At 45.4% G+C, this 15,580-nt stretch overlaps 1 protein-coding gene across 2 annotated transcripts in view; it reads left to right on the top strand.

The window, feature by feature from the left end:
• fam161a (FAM161 centrosomal protein A) overlaps positions 1 to 15,580 on the top strand; it is an 83,264-nt gene that overhangs the window by 49,798 nt on the left and 17,886 nt on the right. For both annotated transcript variants that reach the window (XM_072507761.1, XM_072507762.1), the window contains exon 4: positions 2,841 to 3,008. In XM_072507761.1, the coding sequence (XP_072363862.1) occupies positions 2,841 to 3,008 (168 nt within the window). The remainder of the gene's footprint in view (positions 1 to 2,840; positions 3,009 to 15,580) is intronic.

Below are 15,580 nucleotides of genomic sequence, written 5' to 3' on the forward strand. Positions count from 1 at the left end.
TGGTTTTGTTAGCATGTTAGGAATATAGCACTTGGGTATTGGATCCAAGGCCCAAGTACTGTACAGATAAAGTGCAATATAGGGGGCGAGATTCTCCGACCCCCCGCCGGGTCGGAGAATCGCCGGGGGCTGGCGTGAATCCCGCCCCCGCCGGTTGCCGAATTCTCCGGCACCGGATATTCGGCGGGGGCGGGAATCGCGCCGCGCCAGTTGGCGAACCCCCCCCCCCCCCCCCACGATTCTCCGGCCGGATGGGCCGAAGTCCCGCCGGCGTAGATTAAGCCACCTACCTTACCGGCGGGACAAGGCGGCGCGGGCGAGCTCCGGGGTCCTGGGGCGGGCGCGGGGCGATCTGACCCCGGGGGGTGCCCCCACGGTGGCCTGGCCTGCGATCGGGGCCCACCGATCCGCGGGCGGGCCTGTGCCGTGGGGGCACTCTTTCCCTTCCGCCTTCGCCACGGTCTCCACCATGGCGGAGGCAGAAGAGACTCTCTCGAATGCACATGCGCGGGACTGCCGTCAGCAGCCGCTAATGCTCCCGCGCGTGCGCCGCCCGGAGATCTCATTTCCGTGCCAGCTGGCGGGGCACCAAAGGCCTTTTCCGCCAGCTGGCGGGACGGAAATTCGTCCGGCGCGGGCCTAGCCCCTTAAGGTTGGGACACGGCCCCCCAAGATGCAGAGCATTCCGCACCTTTGGGGCGGCGCGATGCCCGACTGATTTGCGCCATTTTGGGCGCCAGTCGGTGGACATCGCGCCGATACTGGAGGATTTCGCCCATGGAATGGATTCACTGGACATATGAGGCTGGTTCTCCGATTTGAAGACTAAGTGCTGACGCCGGCGTGGGAACAGTGGTATTTTATACCTGAAAAAGCGGCGCAAATCTGCAAAGATCCGCCTTCTGGTAGAGGGCTAGCAGACACGCAGCGTGAAGCCCCGGCTTTACCTGCAGATACGACCGGGGAATTGCCGGGTCCTTGACCGCGCATGCACACTGCAGCAGCCTGCAGTGGCCGCGCCGTGCAACATGGCCCCAAAACCTTGCCCCTATAATCAGCCTTGCCACCCCCGGAAAACCCTCAGCGTCCGCGAAATGGCTCCCCCGCCCCCCCCCCCCCCCCCCCCCCCCCCCCCCCCCGACTGTGGTGGTGCTGGACTCAGTCTGCAGCCGCCACGCCGGTTTCACGAAAATAAAAAGTACAAGTGTTCCATGCCATCGGAACTCGGCCCTTCGGGGACAGAGCATCGGGGACGGCCTCGATTGACATCCTAAGGCTGTCCCGATGGCCTGCGGCGTAGAGTATGCCGTTTCTGAGGGGGCGTAGCATCGCAAAAGCAGCTCCGCCACTGATTCTCCAGCCGATCGCCAAATGCGATTTTGCCGTCGGCGACCGGAGAATCCCACCCATGATTTTATAACCAATGGTCCTGTATAGCATGTAATAAACTCTCCAGGGAAAGTTAACATTGTTAACTTCTATAACCTGGATAATTATAAGATAAAAGGACTACATAAGTGATGATATGATTATAGCTGCAGTAGCATAGCAAATCATTGACAATAGATTGAATTTTTTTCTCCTAGATTATAAACCAAATAATTTTTATTTAGACATCGAAAGTGAAAACAATAAATTCTGCTTCTGTGGCATTGTATATAACTGCTTCTAGTTGCACTGACATATTGAGGCTCAAAATTAGTATTTAATATTTATATTATTTGCATTTGACAGTGACATAACAATAATGAATGCAAAAATATTTTTTTAAATCTTTTACAAGAAAGCAATGTGATCTGTGGATTATCAAGTATATACAGTTATTCTTCTCTCAATTTTCCAGTTAAATTTGTATTTGGAAAATCATATTACGTTATCCAGTATAAATATTTCATAAACTTGTCAAATAAGAAACACTAAAGTTGCATTATCATGATCTCAAGGGAGACCATTAACTTTAAAGCAAATTGAACTTCCAGTGATTAACTGAAAGAATCACACCACAAGATTTCACATTTTAAACAAAAATGTTTACTTTACAAGAATTAAACAAAGCAAGTATCACTAATTTAACACAATATTTTGTAAATCCTTAAACATTAAACCTGGAAATATTAACAGACCGCTTTCCGTTCTGTTGTTATTTCCACCCTAATATTCCCCTATATTTTTCAGGACATTGTGGGTTCTTTCACTTCTTCTGGGAGCAACTCTTAGGATTTTACTTAGGTTTTCCAAAGTGTCCCACTTTTTCTGAAATGTGAGTTTCCTTGGGATCCCTCCAGTTGGCGTTTAGCCAGGCAACTCCTCCCCCCAGCTCTCTTTAGGCACCTTGCGAACATGGGCGCCTCAGCCAAAGCATTGGCGTCACTGCCTTCATGTGTAGTGATTTAAAAATCAGGAACACCCTTGGTTACTAATGGTCTCTCCATTCATTGTCCCTGCTTCAGACAGACACATCTGCTTTCTCCCAGTCTGCTCCCATAGATCTTGATCCGACAACTACTTTAGAGCTCCTGGCAGATTCTATTTCTGCCTTCTCCAAGCTCCAATCAAGCTGACAGTTTAATGCCTGTTTCTGTGAGCAAACAAACAAGAGATAAATTAAAATAAAGGAACCATCCTAAGCCCCATAGCTCATCCCCATGGCAGTGTAAGATATTTTCGGATGCCCAAAACAAAAATGTAAACTAATTATTACCTTCAAAACAACTTGCACGATGAAAAGCATGTCTTTTTTTCAATGATACCCAAGTTCTGTACTACCAAATGACAATTTCTAATTTGTTAACCATTTCTATAGCTATCTATAATTAATTTTATATTTGACCACTCTATAGGAAGTCTCTGGAAGAGAAAAAGAAGAAAGAAGAACAGGAAGTAAACTGGAAACGAGAGCAAAAACTGAGGGAGAGAAAATTGAAAAAAATCATATCTACCCGTGCCCAAGCCAATGATCCGCACCAGAGCCTGGCTGAAGTGTCAAAATCAAAAGTAAAACAATACAGGTATGCTTTTTACCAACAGCATATGCAATATCCTCCTCTTTGGACCAGAATTTTAGCATGTCCACAATGTCTGACAAACTATTTCCATGTGCTCTGTGTTTGTTTTTAGTGATAGTTGCTACCTTTGAGTTGTTTAGGAGGCAGGCCAAAATGCACCATCCTTATAGTGCACAGAGGCGACACCAAGCTCCTTCTGAAACCTTTGAAATCAGGTTTTAAGATATTTGTCACCATTGCACTAATCTGCCTTTGTCCAGAGAATTCATGAGTAGAGTTGCTGTATATGAAACTGAGTGACATGAAACCTTGCCAGCTATCTCTCGCACCAGCATGGTACAGTTGTTTGGGGACAGCAGTATTCACTGGATTATTTTGCTGCTGCTTAAGCTCTCCATGTAGCTGCTCCACATGTCACCTTTTCAATTGTCTTCACCACTGAAGGGTTGGACACAGTACTGACTGTTATATTATGTGATTGTAATACGTCGTTACTCTTTTGCTTACTTCCAGAATTGTCTGATGGTTATAGTTCAATGAAATTATCAGTCTTCAGTTTAAGCAAATAACATTTAATGAATAACGGATATAAATATTAATGAGTTTGTTCACTCTGCTACAACTATAACTGATGATAAAGTAAATCAGAAGAAGTATGTTTAACTACACATGCCAACTAAGCTATCTCTCTAACACTCTGCTATCTAGTCACACCTGATACGAAGAGGTGGGAAGATCCTCTGAGTTCAGTTTATTTCCATGGATCTGGTGCTGCCATCTAGTGGTTGTCTAGCACTCTGATACAGTTGTTAACCCTTTACTTACCAGCAGAAATACAGATCACGGGTGAGATTCTCCGACCCCCCGCCGGTTCGGAGAATCGCCGGGGGCTGGCGTGAATCCCGCCCCCGCCGGTTGCCCAATTCTCCGGCACCGGAGATTCGGCGGGGGCGGGATTCTCCCCCCCCCCCCCGCGATTCTCCGGCCCGAATGGGCCGAAGTCCCACTGCTAGAATGCCTGTCCCGCCGGCGTGGATTAAACCACCTCTCTTACCGGCGGGACAAGGCAGCGCGGGCGGGCTCCGGGGTCCTGGGGGGGGCGTGGGCCGATCTGGCCACGGGGGGGGGGCCCTCACGGTGGCCTGGCCCACGATCGGGGCCCACCAATCCGTGGGCGGGCCTGTGTCGTGGGGGCACTCTTTTCCTTCCGCCTTCGCCACGGTCTCCACCATGGCGGAGGCGGAAGAGACTCCCTCCACAGCGCATGCGCGGGGATGCCGTTAGCGGCCGCTAACGCTCCCGCGCATGCGCTGCCCGGAGATGTCATTTCCACGCCAGCTGGCGGGGCACCAAAGGCCTTTTCCGCCAGCTGGCGGGGCGGAAATCAGTCCGGCGTGGGCCTAGCCCCTCAATGTTAGCGCTCGGCCCCCCAAGATGCGGAGGATTCCACACCTTTGGGGCGGCGCATTGCCGGACTGATTAGCGCCGTTTTTGGCGCCGGTCGGCGGACATCGCGCCAATACTGGAGAGTTTTGCCCCACTACACTGACAGCCACCAAGTTTGGAAAGGCTGCTGGGGTCAGTGATATCTACCCAGAAATGGTCAAGGCCTAGGACCCAAGTTGACAGCTGTGGCTTCCAAACATACCTCCAAATTCCTTGACACAGAATTCTAAGATTTGGCACCATCCCAAAGTAGTTTTATCTTAAACCCAGGAAAACTAGCATATGATCCCAAAAGTTATTGTCCCATTACCGTTTGACCTATGATCTACAAGGTGCTTGAACAGTCTATCCTTAAAATGATTAAATTGGTTTGTGAAGCCATCCTTCCAAACAACCAGGCAGGCTTCAAAGAAAGAAAACATTTCATAATCTTGCATTCTCTAGAAGCAGCTAAAGGCTGAAGCTGCCTTCAAAGACCTTTCTTCAGAATATGTTACAACCATAGCAGATGTTATTTGCTGACCACGTCAGATCCCAAAGGGTACCCTGTCTTGATCATAAACTTTTTTTGTATCTTGAAAATGAGGAGGAGAAACTACTGATCCCAGAAACTTGGAATTGCAGGAACAATTTTATTCTGGATTTTAAAAAAATTTAAGATTTATTAATCAGAAGAAAAAATGTAAGTAAATAAGATTAAAGTTACACGGTTAAAATGGTGGTACAAAACATCTCCTCAAAAACCCATGTGGTCAGAACATACAGGTAGGGCAAGATTCACTGGCCTCCCCGCGACATGTTTCTTGGTAGCGGGGGTGACTGGCCGCAGGATCTTCTGGTCCCGTCGTGTTGAAATCTACCATGCGGTTTAAGTGTAGTCTCGTATACACTTTGAACTCAATTTAAGCTACACATCTCGGATGCGAAATTAAATCTTTTATTGTGTCTATTGATTATAATTGAGAGTTTGAGATCTTCTTGTGGTTACAAATCAAATGTTCTCAGTAAAGCCCCTGCCAGCAGAAGACTTTAAGAGATATAATCAACTTAGTAGTTTACAAACAGATTTAATTTTCAAAATACAGTAATGGTTTCTTGCTCAAAGCAAAAACAGCTTGTTCAGACTTTAAGAGTTAGAGTGGAAATATGAAAATACGAAATAAGGATAGAGAGTAGTTAGGTAAAAGGTATAGAGTGATCCTGGATGGAAAACGGCTGCCCGGAAACAATGGTGGATTCATGTTGTCATGGTGCTTATTTTGACCTTGATCAGATTGTGGTACTATTTAATACTTTTAATGAAACTAATTTGAACTTCTGCAATTCTGTTCATTGGAACAATGGACAGTTTATAATGTCAGTTTAACTTTTCGGTAGAAATGTTGCATTTGTTTCTAGCTAGCCTGTGGATGTTTCAAATTCTGTGCTTTTGTTACTGCAAGCTGTGTGTTTTTGTAATCTAAGGTTATGCTTGAAATCTAATGATGAAATCCATTTTAACACGGATTTCAAACTGGGCTTTAGTATTTACATCAAAAATGGCTAAATCAATGACCCTTTTACCTATCAGAAATAGCTGGTTCCCTTCACGCTGCTTTCAATGGGATTTCCCATTGAATCTACACCACGTTGCCAGGAAATCCCCAGCAGGGGTGCTCCATCGGCAGGACCAGAGAATCCCGCAAGCATGAACAGCTGGAAGGTCTTGCCCGTAAACTACCTTCTTGGCAACAACACTCTTGTGGATTTTTAACTATAAAAATCCATTGATATTACCCAGGGCAAAAACTGCTGTCACTTTAGTAAAGGTATACCACATGACTCCTCACACATTCCCAGCACAGAACTCGTCTCAGGACATCTCCCCACACAGCCACCTCAACGCAATTCAACATCTTCCCTTAAATATAATTTTCTCCTTTCATTTACAATTCTATTGTCCTCTAGCACCTCTTTAAATGACACATTTCCAAGACATAAAGATCTTCCATGTTTTCCGATTGCCTCAGCTTTCGGGTCAATAAAATGTCAATTAAATCTTTCCCTGTTTACCTATTAAAAATCCCTAAGTTGTAAAAGTCCCATGTTACTTCTAAAATCCTCTTTGAAATTTAACAGTTGGAAAGCCAAGTCTCACTTCCGGTTGTGGCTATGCGGAGCTAAGCCGCACGATTCGGCAGCTCCCGCGAACACGGACTTTCGGGCTCGCTAGAAGAGCCCCAACCAAATTTTTTTTACAGCCAACCCATGGGGAAGAGAGGAGAGAGGTCCCCTACTAACTTGCATGGACCGGACCCGCAGCGAAACGGCCAAAAAAGTGGCATTGGAGCAGCGGGAGAAGAGCGGGAAAGCCAAGTCTCTACCTGTTTCCTCATACCCATTTTAAACCCAACTTGTTTACTTGAAAATCCAAACGTATCATAGCCTCTCATTACAAATGCATGCACCGAGCACCTTACTCTTTTTTCTGTCACAGATAAGCTGTCTCTCTTAACCTTCCCCAGTCTAATTAAGCATGGACTCATACGGCCTTCTTTACAGAATACAACCATATTCCCCAAAATAGTTTTGAAAATAACATCTGTCACCACACAACATGGCACAAAGGCCTGCTACTGAATCTTTGAATAATCATTAATTGTCGAAAAATTCTTGGGCTTATCAACACCCTGTTGAACCATTATAAGTTACACATTTATATTGGTGACAAAACCAGCTGAACATGGACGTTCAGGAATGGTCTGCCCCAGGCCGGTGCTCTCATTGGCTTTTTACCGCATACAGCAGTATTTTCCAAATCCTGAATGTTTGTGCCAACAACATAACACTGCTGATGCAGATTTCAAAATTGGAGGAAGCAAGTTGGACAGTAAACTGGATCTACTGGATTGCGACTTCTGGACCTGGCGCCTCCTATCCAATCCAGAGGAGACCGTTGTATTCCATCTGAACAATTAAACTACAGGATGATTGCTCAGTGTTTCCTTCTGCGATGACCCATGACCCCATCCAGAATACCGACATATCACTTGGAAGAGAATCTTCCCCATTGATCTCATTTCCTCGACACCAATCAAAAAGTAATAAACTAGAGTGAACTTGGTCCAGAAACTCACTGCATTGCCATGGGGAAATATAATCAGAACTCATAACTCCTCAGAGATGGCCACAGTGTACTCTGCTGCAGAATAGTGCTCTGCATCATGGTCCTGCAACTGTCCCACTGCAAGGGCAAAAAATTGTTGCTCCTTCCTAATTGCCCTTGAGAAGGTGGTGCTGAGATACCTTCTTGAATATCTGAAGTGCATTTGGTGCAGGTACACCTACAGTGTTGTTAGTAAACGAGTTCCAGGAATTTTACCCAGTGACATGAAGGAACAACAATATAGTTCCAAGTCAGGATGGTGTGTGGTTTGGAGGGTAAGGTACAGGTGGCGGTGTTCCCATGCACTTGCTGCCCTTGTCATTCTAGGTTGTGGGTTTGGGCGGTGCTGCCAAAGGAGCTTTATCGAATTGCTGCAGTGCACCTTGTATATGGTACATACAATTGCCACAGAACTTTAATGGAGGAGGGAATGAATATTGTCCAGCCAAGTTGAGACATTCCATCACATTGCTGGCTTATGTGGTCCTGCACATAGTGGACAGGCTTAGTTGCTTGCCACTAAATTCCTAGCCTCTGACCTGCTCTTGTAGTCACAATATTTATGTGGCTAAAAGTTTCCAGTTAGTGGAAGGTGATCCAATGATGGTAATGCCAAAGGGAGTAGTTAGATTCTCTCTTGTGTGCTGCGAATGTTACTTGTCACATATCAGCCCAAATGTGAATGTTGTTCAGGTCTTGCTGCATAGGGGAATGGACTGTTTCAGTATCTGAAGAGTCACATATGGTACTGATCACTGTGCAATCATCAAAAAAACATCCACAATACTGACCTCCTGATGGAGGGAGGGTCATTAGTGAAGCAACTAAAAGTGGTTGGGCTGGGGCATTACCCAGAGGAACATCTGCAACAATGTCCTGTGGCTGAGATGATTAGCTTCCAACAAGAACAACCATCTTCCTTTGTGCTAGGTTAGACTCCAACCAGTGGAGAGTTTTTCCTGATTCCCATTGAATTTTGCAAGGGTTCCTTAATGCCATACTCAAGAAAATGCAGCCTTGATGTCAAGAACACTCTCGCCTCACCTCCTGAGTTTTGGTCTTGTGTCTGAATTTAGCCCAAGGCAGTAATGAAGTCAAGGGTTAAGTGACCCTGGTGGAACCCAAACTGAGGGTCAGTGAGCACGTTATTGCTGTGCAGGTGCCACTTGACAGCACTGTCGATTACACCTTCTATCACTTGCTGATGGCCGGGACTACAATAATTAGGGGGAGGTAACTGACCAGATAGGATTTGTCCTGCTTTTTATGGACAGAGCACACCTGGACAATTTTACAATGTTTGAGCCTTGCTAGAACTGGGCAGCTAGTTCTGAAGCATAAGTCTTTAGTACTACTGGATGTTGTCAGGGTCCATAACCTTTGCAATGTCCAGTGCCTTCAGCCATTTCTTGATATCATACAATTTACATTGCAGAAGGAGACCATTCGGCCTATTGAGTCTGCACGGCCCTTGGAAAGAGCACCTTACTTAAGGTCACGCCTCCACCCTATCCCCATAACCCTGTAACTCCGCTTAACCTTTTGGAAACTAAGAGGCAATTCAGCATGACAAATCCACCTAAACTGCACACCTTTGGGCTGTGGGAGGAAACCAGAGAACCCGGAGGGAACCCACTCCGACATGGGGAGATCGTGCAAACTCCACACAGACAGCCACCCGAGGCCGGAATTGAACCCGGGTCCCTGGAGATATGAGGCAACAGTGCGAACCACTGTGCCATCCATATCAGGTTGAGTAAATTTAATTGGCTGAATGCTGGCATATGTGATGCTGGGGACCATAGGAGGAGGTCGAGATGGATCATCCACTCAGCACCTCTGGCTGTATAGGATTGCAAATGCTTCAGCCTTGTCTTTTGCACTGATGTGCTGGACGTCCCCACCATTAAGTATGGCCATATTTGGGGATCCACCTCATCTGGTTAATTGTTTAATTGTCTAACACCTTTCATGATTGGATGTTGCAGAACTATAGAGCTTTAAACTAATCCACTGATTGTGAGATCACTTACATCTGTTCATAGCATTTTGAATCTGCTTTTGACATGCATGTAATCCTGTGTGTAGCTTCACCAGGTTGCCACCTCATTTATTAGGTATGCCAGGTGCTGCTCCTGGAATGCTCTCCTGCACTCCTCCATGAACCAGGGTTGATCTCCTTGACATGATAGTAATAGTAAAAGGTAAGGGATATGCTAGCCATGAGGTCACAGATTGTGGTTAAATACAGTTCTGCTGCTGCTGATGGCTCCACAGCTCACCATGAATACCCAGTTTTGAGCTGCTAGATCTGTTTTGAATCTATCCCACTTAGCACAGTGGTAGTACAGCACAACATGATGGAAGGTATCCTTGGTGTGAAGATGAGACTTTGTCTCCAACAGGACTATGCTGTGGTCATGCCATCAATACCGTCATGGACAGATGCATCTACACAGGTAATTTCGTAAGGGCCGCTTCAAGGCAGTTTTACCTTCTTGTTGATTCCCTCGCCATCTGCCACAGATCCAGTCTGGCAGATATATCCTGCAGGACTTTGACAGCCCGGCCAGTATTGGTGCTACTTAGCCACTCTTGGTGATGGAAATTTAAGTCCCTCACCCAGGATATACTCAGGGATGATGATGGTTGACTGGTACATTTTTTGTGAGTATGACTATTTCAGCCTGTTGCTTGATTAGTCTGTGGGACAGCTCTCCCAATATTGGCACAAGCCCCCAGATATTAATAAGGAGGACTTTCCAGGGTCAGCTGGGCATGGTGTGATATTGTCCCTTCCAATGCCCAGGTTAATGCCAGGTGGTTTTATTCTTTTTAGGCTTTGCTGTAGTAGTTTGGGACAACTGAGGTTTGCCGGAACTGTTTTTGGGTAACTCAATGCCTTTTAAATTATCAGAATGGTGTAGAGGAAGTGCAAGTATGTCATATTTGTAAAGGGGTTAGAGTTCTTCCCCTTCTTAGGTAGTCCCTCGGGATCGAGGGTAACTTGGTTCCATTCTAGTTTGATGGGCTGTGAGATGGCTGATGAGCCTAATGCGTGACTTACAGACTCTGGCATTTTTGGGGTAGGTGGTGCTAAACAAACTACTCCCCCACCCCCCCCCCCCCCTCCCCCTTCCCCACATTTGTCAGCATTCCACGTCCTCTGTGACACCCCGGTCCACTCCTCCATTGCCCCAAACCCTTCATCTCCTTCCCATGGCACCTTTCCTTGCAATCACAAAAGATGCAACACCTGCCTCTTTACCTCCTCCCACCTCACCGTTCAAGGAACCAAAAATTCCTTTCAGGTAAAGCAACATTTCACCTGCACCTCCTTCAATTTGGCCTACTATATTCGCTGCTCCAGAGCAGCTTCCTCTACATTTGAGAGTCTAAACGCATGCTCTATGGAACATCTTCGCTCCATTGCTGTTTTAACTCAGCACCCTGCTGTCATGCCCACGTGTCCATCCTAGGCCTGTTACAATGCTCCGGTGAGGTCCAATGCAAACTTGAGGAATGACACCTCATCTTCTGATTAGTTACATTCCAGCCTTCTAGACTATAACAACTTTAAATAGTAACTTCCTCTCCATCTTAACTGCCTCCCCTCTTTGTAGTTTATTGTCCTTTGTATTTCAGCTCTCTGGCCTGCCGCAACACAGCCTTACCCCTCCCCTACTTGGCTGCTCAGTTGCTCCCATTAAAACATTCTGCTGTCATCTTTTTGCCACCATTGGCACTCTTCGTCCCCTAATGGCACCTTTAACACTCTCCCTTGTCTAATGTCCATGGAAAATTTGCTCATATTTCCTTTTCCCGACCCATCCCTGGTCTTCTATTCTGCCCCACCTTTTCCACCCCATTTCCAACTATATAATACTGTACATTTCTACCTTGTTTCAGTTCTGTATAGGATCATTTGGATCCAAAGTGTTAACATTGTTTCTCTTCACAGATACTGTTGTAAGACTTCTTACAGTTCACAGATACTGTCAGACTTGCTGAGTTTATCCAGAATTTTCCATTTTTATTTCAGATTTCCAACATCCGCAGGATTTTGCTTTTACTTGAAATAGTTACGTTGGTTGGAGGTTAATGTCCTCACTCTTTATCTCTGCCTTTATCGGTGCCTTACCAAATGAACCTTCTCCATTTTGGTCAGTCACAAGCCAGAGATTCCCATGAATTGATGAGGATGTTTGAATTCCTCAGGAATGCATTCAGGGCATTCCTAAAGTATTTTCACTGTCCTCTAGGAATCCCCTGCCGCAACAGAGTTCTGAGCAGAGCAATTGCTTTAGGAGTTGCGTGTTGAGTGGACAAGTGGCATACCCTACCTAGCAGAGGTGGTTTTGAGTGACTAGTGCCTAGATGCTGGGCAGGTTGGCTTGGGAGAGGAAACTGCTGTAGATCTGCCTTTCTTGCTGCTGGATTTGGAGGATCTTGCAAAGGCATCAATGGTGGTGCTTCTCTAGTTTTGAGACTTTGAGGTGCCTGCTGTGAATTGTTCAAGTCTTCTAAGTATTTAGGAGCGCAAGGATCACTGCTGCCTGATAACCAATGACTTGATCACATGTTTGTGATCATGATCCTTAAATACTCTTCTCAGTCAGCTGAAGGCTGAGCCAGCATATTAGATGCGATGATGAATTATGTTGTCTCTGTTTGCCTTCATCTCTCAAGATATGGAAAATGCAGAATCTTACCATTGCTATTAATCAATGGGTGGAGGTGTTGTGCTGTGGGAATTGGTTAAAGAAGACTTTAGTTCTCCGGCCGTTAGGTGAAAGGCCCATTTTCTCCTATGTTCTGGAGAAGTTCCGGCAATGACCTGGAAGTCAGTTTCTGAGTGCACGCAAGGATTACCAATATATTGGAGTTCAGTGACTGAAATTGGAACGATTTTGGTTTTGGCTTGAAGGCAGTGTAGACTGAATAATTTCTCATCTGATCTGTAAATTATCACCACACCTTTGGGTAGTATGCTGCAGGTGACGGGCAGTGTTGCAGCAACAAATATGGAAAAGAGGGTTGATGTGATGGCACAGCCTTGTTTGACGCCCGTCTTCATTGAGATAGGTTCTGTTGTGGTTTTGTTGTTGAGGATCACAGCTTGCATGCAATTATGGAGCGGGTAGCAGTTGGCGACAAATTTCAGGAGGATATTCCATGAGCCTTCACTGTTGACAGGAAGGAGATTGGAAAGAACTAGGAAAACAACGAGGAATAACTTCGATAAAAAAACAAAGATAGGAATATTTAGGCATGTGAATGTTAAGAGTCCAGGATGTCAGAGTCCAGTGAGGGTTCTTTTGTGTAGTAGTTGAAATTCAGGTGGGTTCAGCGAGCTGAAAGCAAGAGTTTCCAAATTCCTTCAAAGTTGGCGATGACGCACCAAGGTGAGATTGATATCCAGAGAATTGGTCCACTCTACAGGCGATGGTAGGAACATTCCAGAGAACGATACTTCAAGGACGTTTAGACTTGAAGTAGGCTTTTTGTCAGCCTGGAGTCCTGCCGTGGTGTTGAAGGCTGGATACAAACAGCAGGCAATCCTGGGGGTCCAGGAATATAGTATTAAAACTTACAAAATGGCCAAAGAATTCAATGGCCCTATTCATGATGCCTAGGATGCTGTATGTTTTATTAACTGCTCTCTCAATTTGTCCTTTCATTTTCAATAATTTATGCAGATATACACCCAGTTCCCTCTCTCCTGCACCCACTTTAGAATTGTACCTTTTGTTTTACATTGCTGCTCAGCATTTTTTTAAACTATTTTTTATAAATTTAGTGTACCCAATTCATCAGCTTTCGATGGAGAGAACATTTCAAAGAACTCCTAAAACGTGATACAATCATAGATTTAAAAAAAATTAATTTAGAGTCCCCAATTCATTTTTTCCAATTAAGGGGCAATTTTTAGTGTGGTCAATCCGTCTACTCTGCACATCTTTCGGCTGTGGGGCGATACCCACGCAAACACGGAGAGAATGGGCAAACTCCACACGGACAGTGACCCAGAGCCAGGATCGAACCTGGGACCTCGGCGTCGTGAGACTACAGGGCTAACCCACTGCGCCATCGTGCTGCCTGCTGCTCTGCTTTCTTTTTGCTAAAAGTAATACATTTTATTTCCACGCATGAAGTTTCAGCTGCAATTTGTCCTCCTATTCCACTAACCTGGGCAGCTCGGTAGCATTGTGGTTGCTTCACAGCTCCAGGGTCCCAGGTTCGATTCCCGGCTTGGGTCACTGTCTGTGCAGAGTCTGCACGCTCTCCCCGTGTGTGCATGGGTTTCCTCCAGGTGCTCCGGTTTCCTCCCACAGTCCAAAGATGTGCCGGTTAGGTGGATTGGCCATACTAAATTGCCCTTAGTGTCCAAAAAGGTTAAGTGGAGTTACGGGGATAGGGTGGAAGTGTAGGCTTGGGTAGGGTGCTCTTTCCAAGGGCCGGTGCAGACCCGATGGGCCAAATGGCCTCCTTCTGCACTGTAAATTCTACGATGATATCTATGATATGTCCTTTTGAAGTTCTAAACTATCCTCCTCGTGGTTTACAATACTATCATCCAGAAATGTTGAATTGTGTCCTGCACACCAAAATCTAAAATATATGAAGAAGAGCAGGGATCCTGACACCAACCCCTAGGGAACTACACTTAGACTGAAAAAAAAACATTAACCACTGCTCTCTGTTTACTGTCACTCCGCCAATTTCATATCCATATTGCTACCATCTTATATATTCCATGAGCTCTAACTTTTTTTCAATGTATTTTATTACAAACAGATTACACACATAAACACCCCGGGAAACATACTTCCCAACAATCAACTATATAGTCTGTACAAATTTTTCCCCCTTTTCACCCCCCCCCCCCCCCCCCCCCCCCCGCCCTCCTTTTTATATCTTCTCCAACCGCAGGAAGTCATACAGGTCACCCAACCAGGTCGCTAGAAATAACTGATGCAAGTAGAAATGGTACAGCAGTTATCATGGGGGATTTCAATCTACATGTTGATTGGCTTAACCGGTTCGGTCAAGGCAGCCTTGAGGAGGAGTTTATAGAATGTATCCCCGATAGTTTCCCAGAACAGTATGTAATGGAACCTACGAGGGAACAAGCGATCCTAGATCTGGTCCTGTGAAATGAGACAGGATTTATTAATGATCTCATAGTTAGGGATCCTCTCGGAAGGAGCGATCACAATATGCTGGAATTTAAAATACAGATGGAGGGTGAGAAGGTAAAATCAAACACTCGCGTTTTGTGCTTAAACAAAGGAGATTACAATGGGATGAGAGAAGAGCTGGCTAAGGTAGACTGGGAGCAAAGACTTTATGGTGAAACAGTTGAGGAACAGTGGAGAACCTTCGAATGATTTTTCACAGTGCCCAGCAAAGGTTTATACCAACAAAAAGGAAGGAAGGTAGAAAGGGAAAATCGACCGTGGATATCTAAGGAAATAAGGGACAGCATCAAATTGAAGGAAAAAGCAAACAAATGGCAAAGATTAGTGGGAGACTAGAAGATTGGGAAATCTTTAGGGGGCAACAGAAAGCTACTAAAATAACTATAAAGAAGAGTAAGATAAATTATGAGAGTAAACTTGCTCTGAATATAAAAACAGATAGTACAAGTTTCTACAAATATATAAAACAAAAAAGAGTGGCTAAGGTAAATATTGGTCCTTTAGAGGATGAGAAGGGAGATTTAACAATGGGAGATGAGGAAATGGCTGAGGAACTGAACAGGTTTTTTGGGTCGGTCTTCACAGTGGAAGACACAAATAACATGCCAGTGACTGATGGAAATGAGGCTATGACAGGTGAGGTCCTTGAGACGATTGTTATCACTAAGGAGGTAGTGATGGGCAAGCTAATGGGGCTGAAGGTAGACAAGTCTCCTGGCCCTGATGGAATGCATCACAGGGTACTATAAGAGATGGCTAGGGAAATTGCAAATGCATTCGTG

This window comes from Scyliorhinus torazame, chromosome 1 (genome assembly GCF_047496885.1).
Source record: "Scyliorhinus torazame isolate Kashiwa2021f chromosome 1, sScyTor2.1, whole genome shotgun sequence".
In the NCBI taxonomy this organism is placed as follows: domain Eukaryota; kingdom Metazoa; phylum Chordata; class Chondrichthyes; order Carcharhiniformes; family Scyliorhinidae; genus Scyliorhinus; species Scyliorhinus torazame.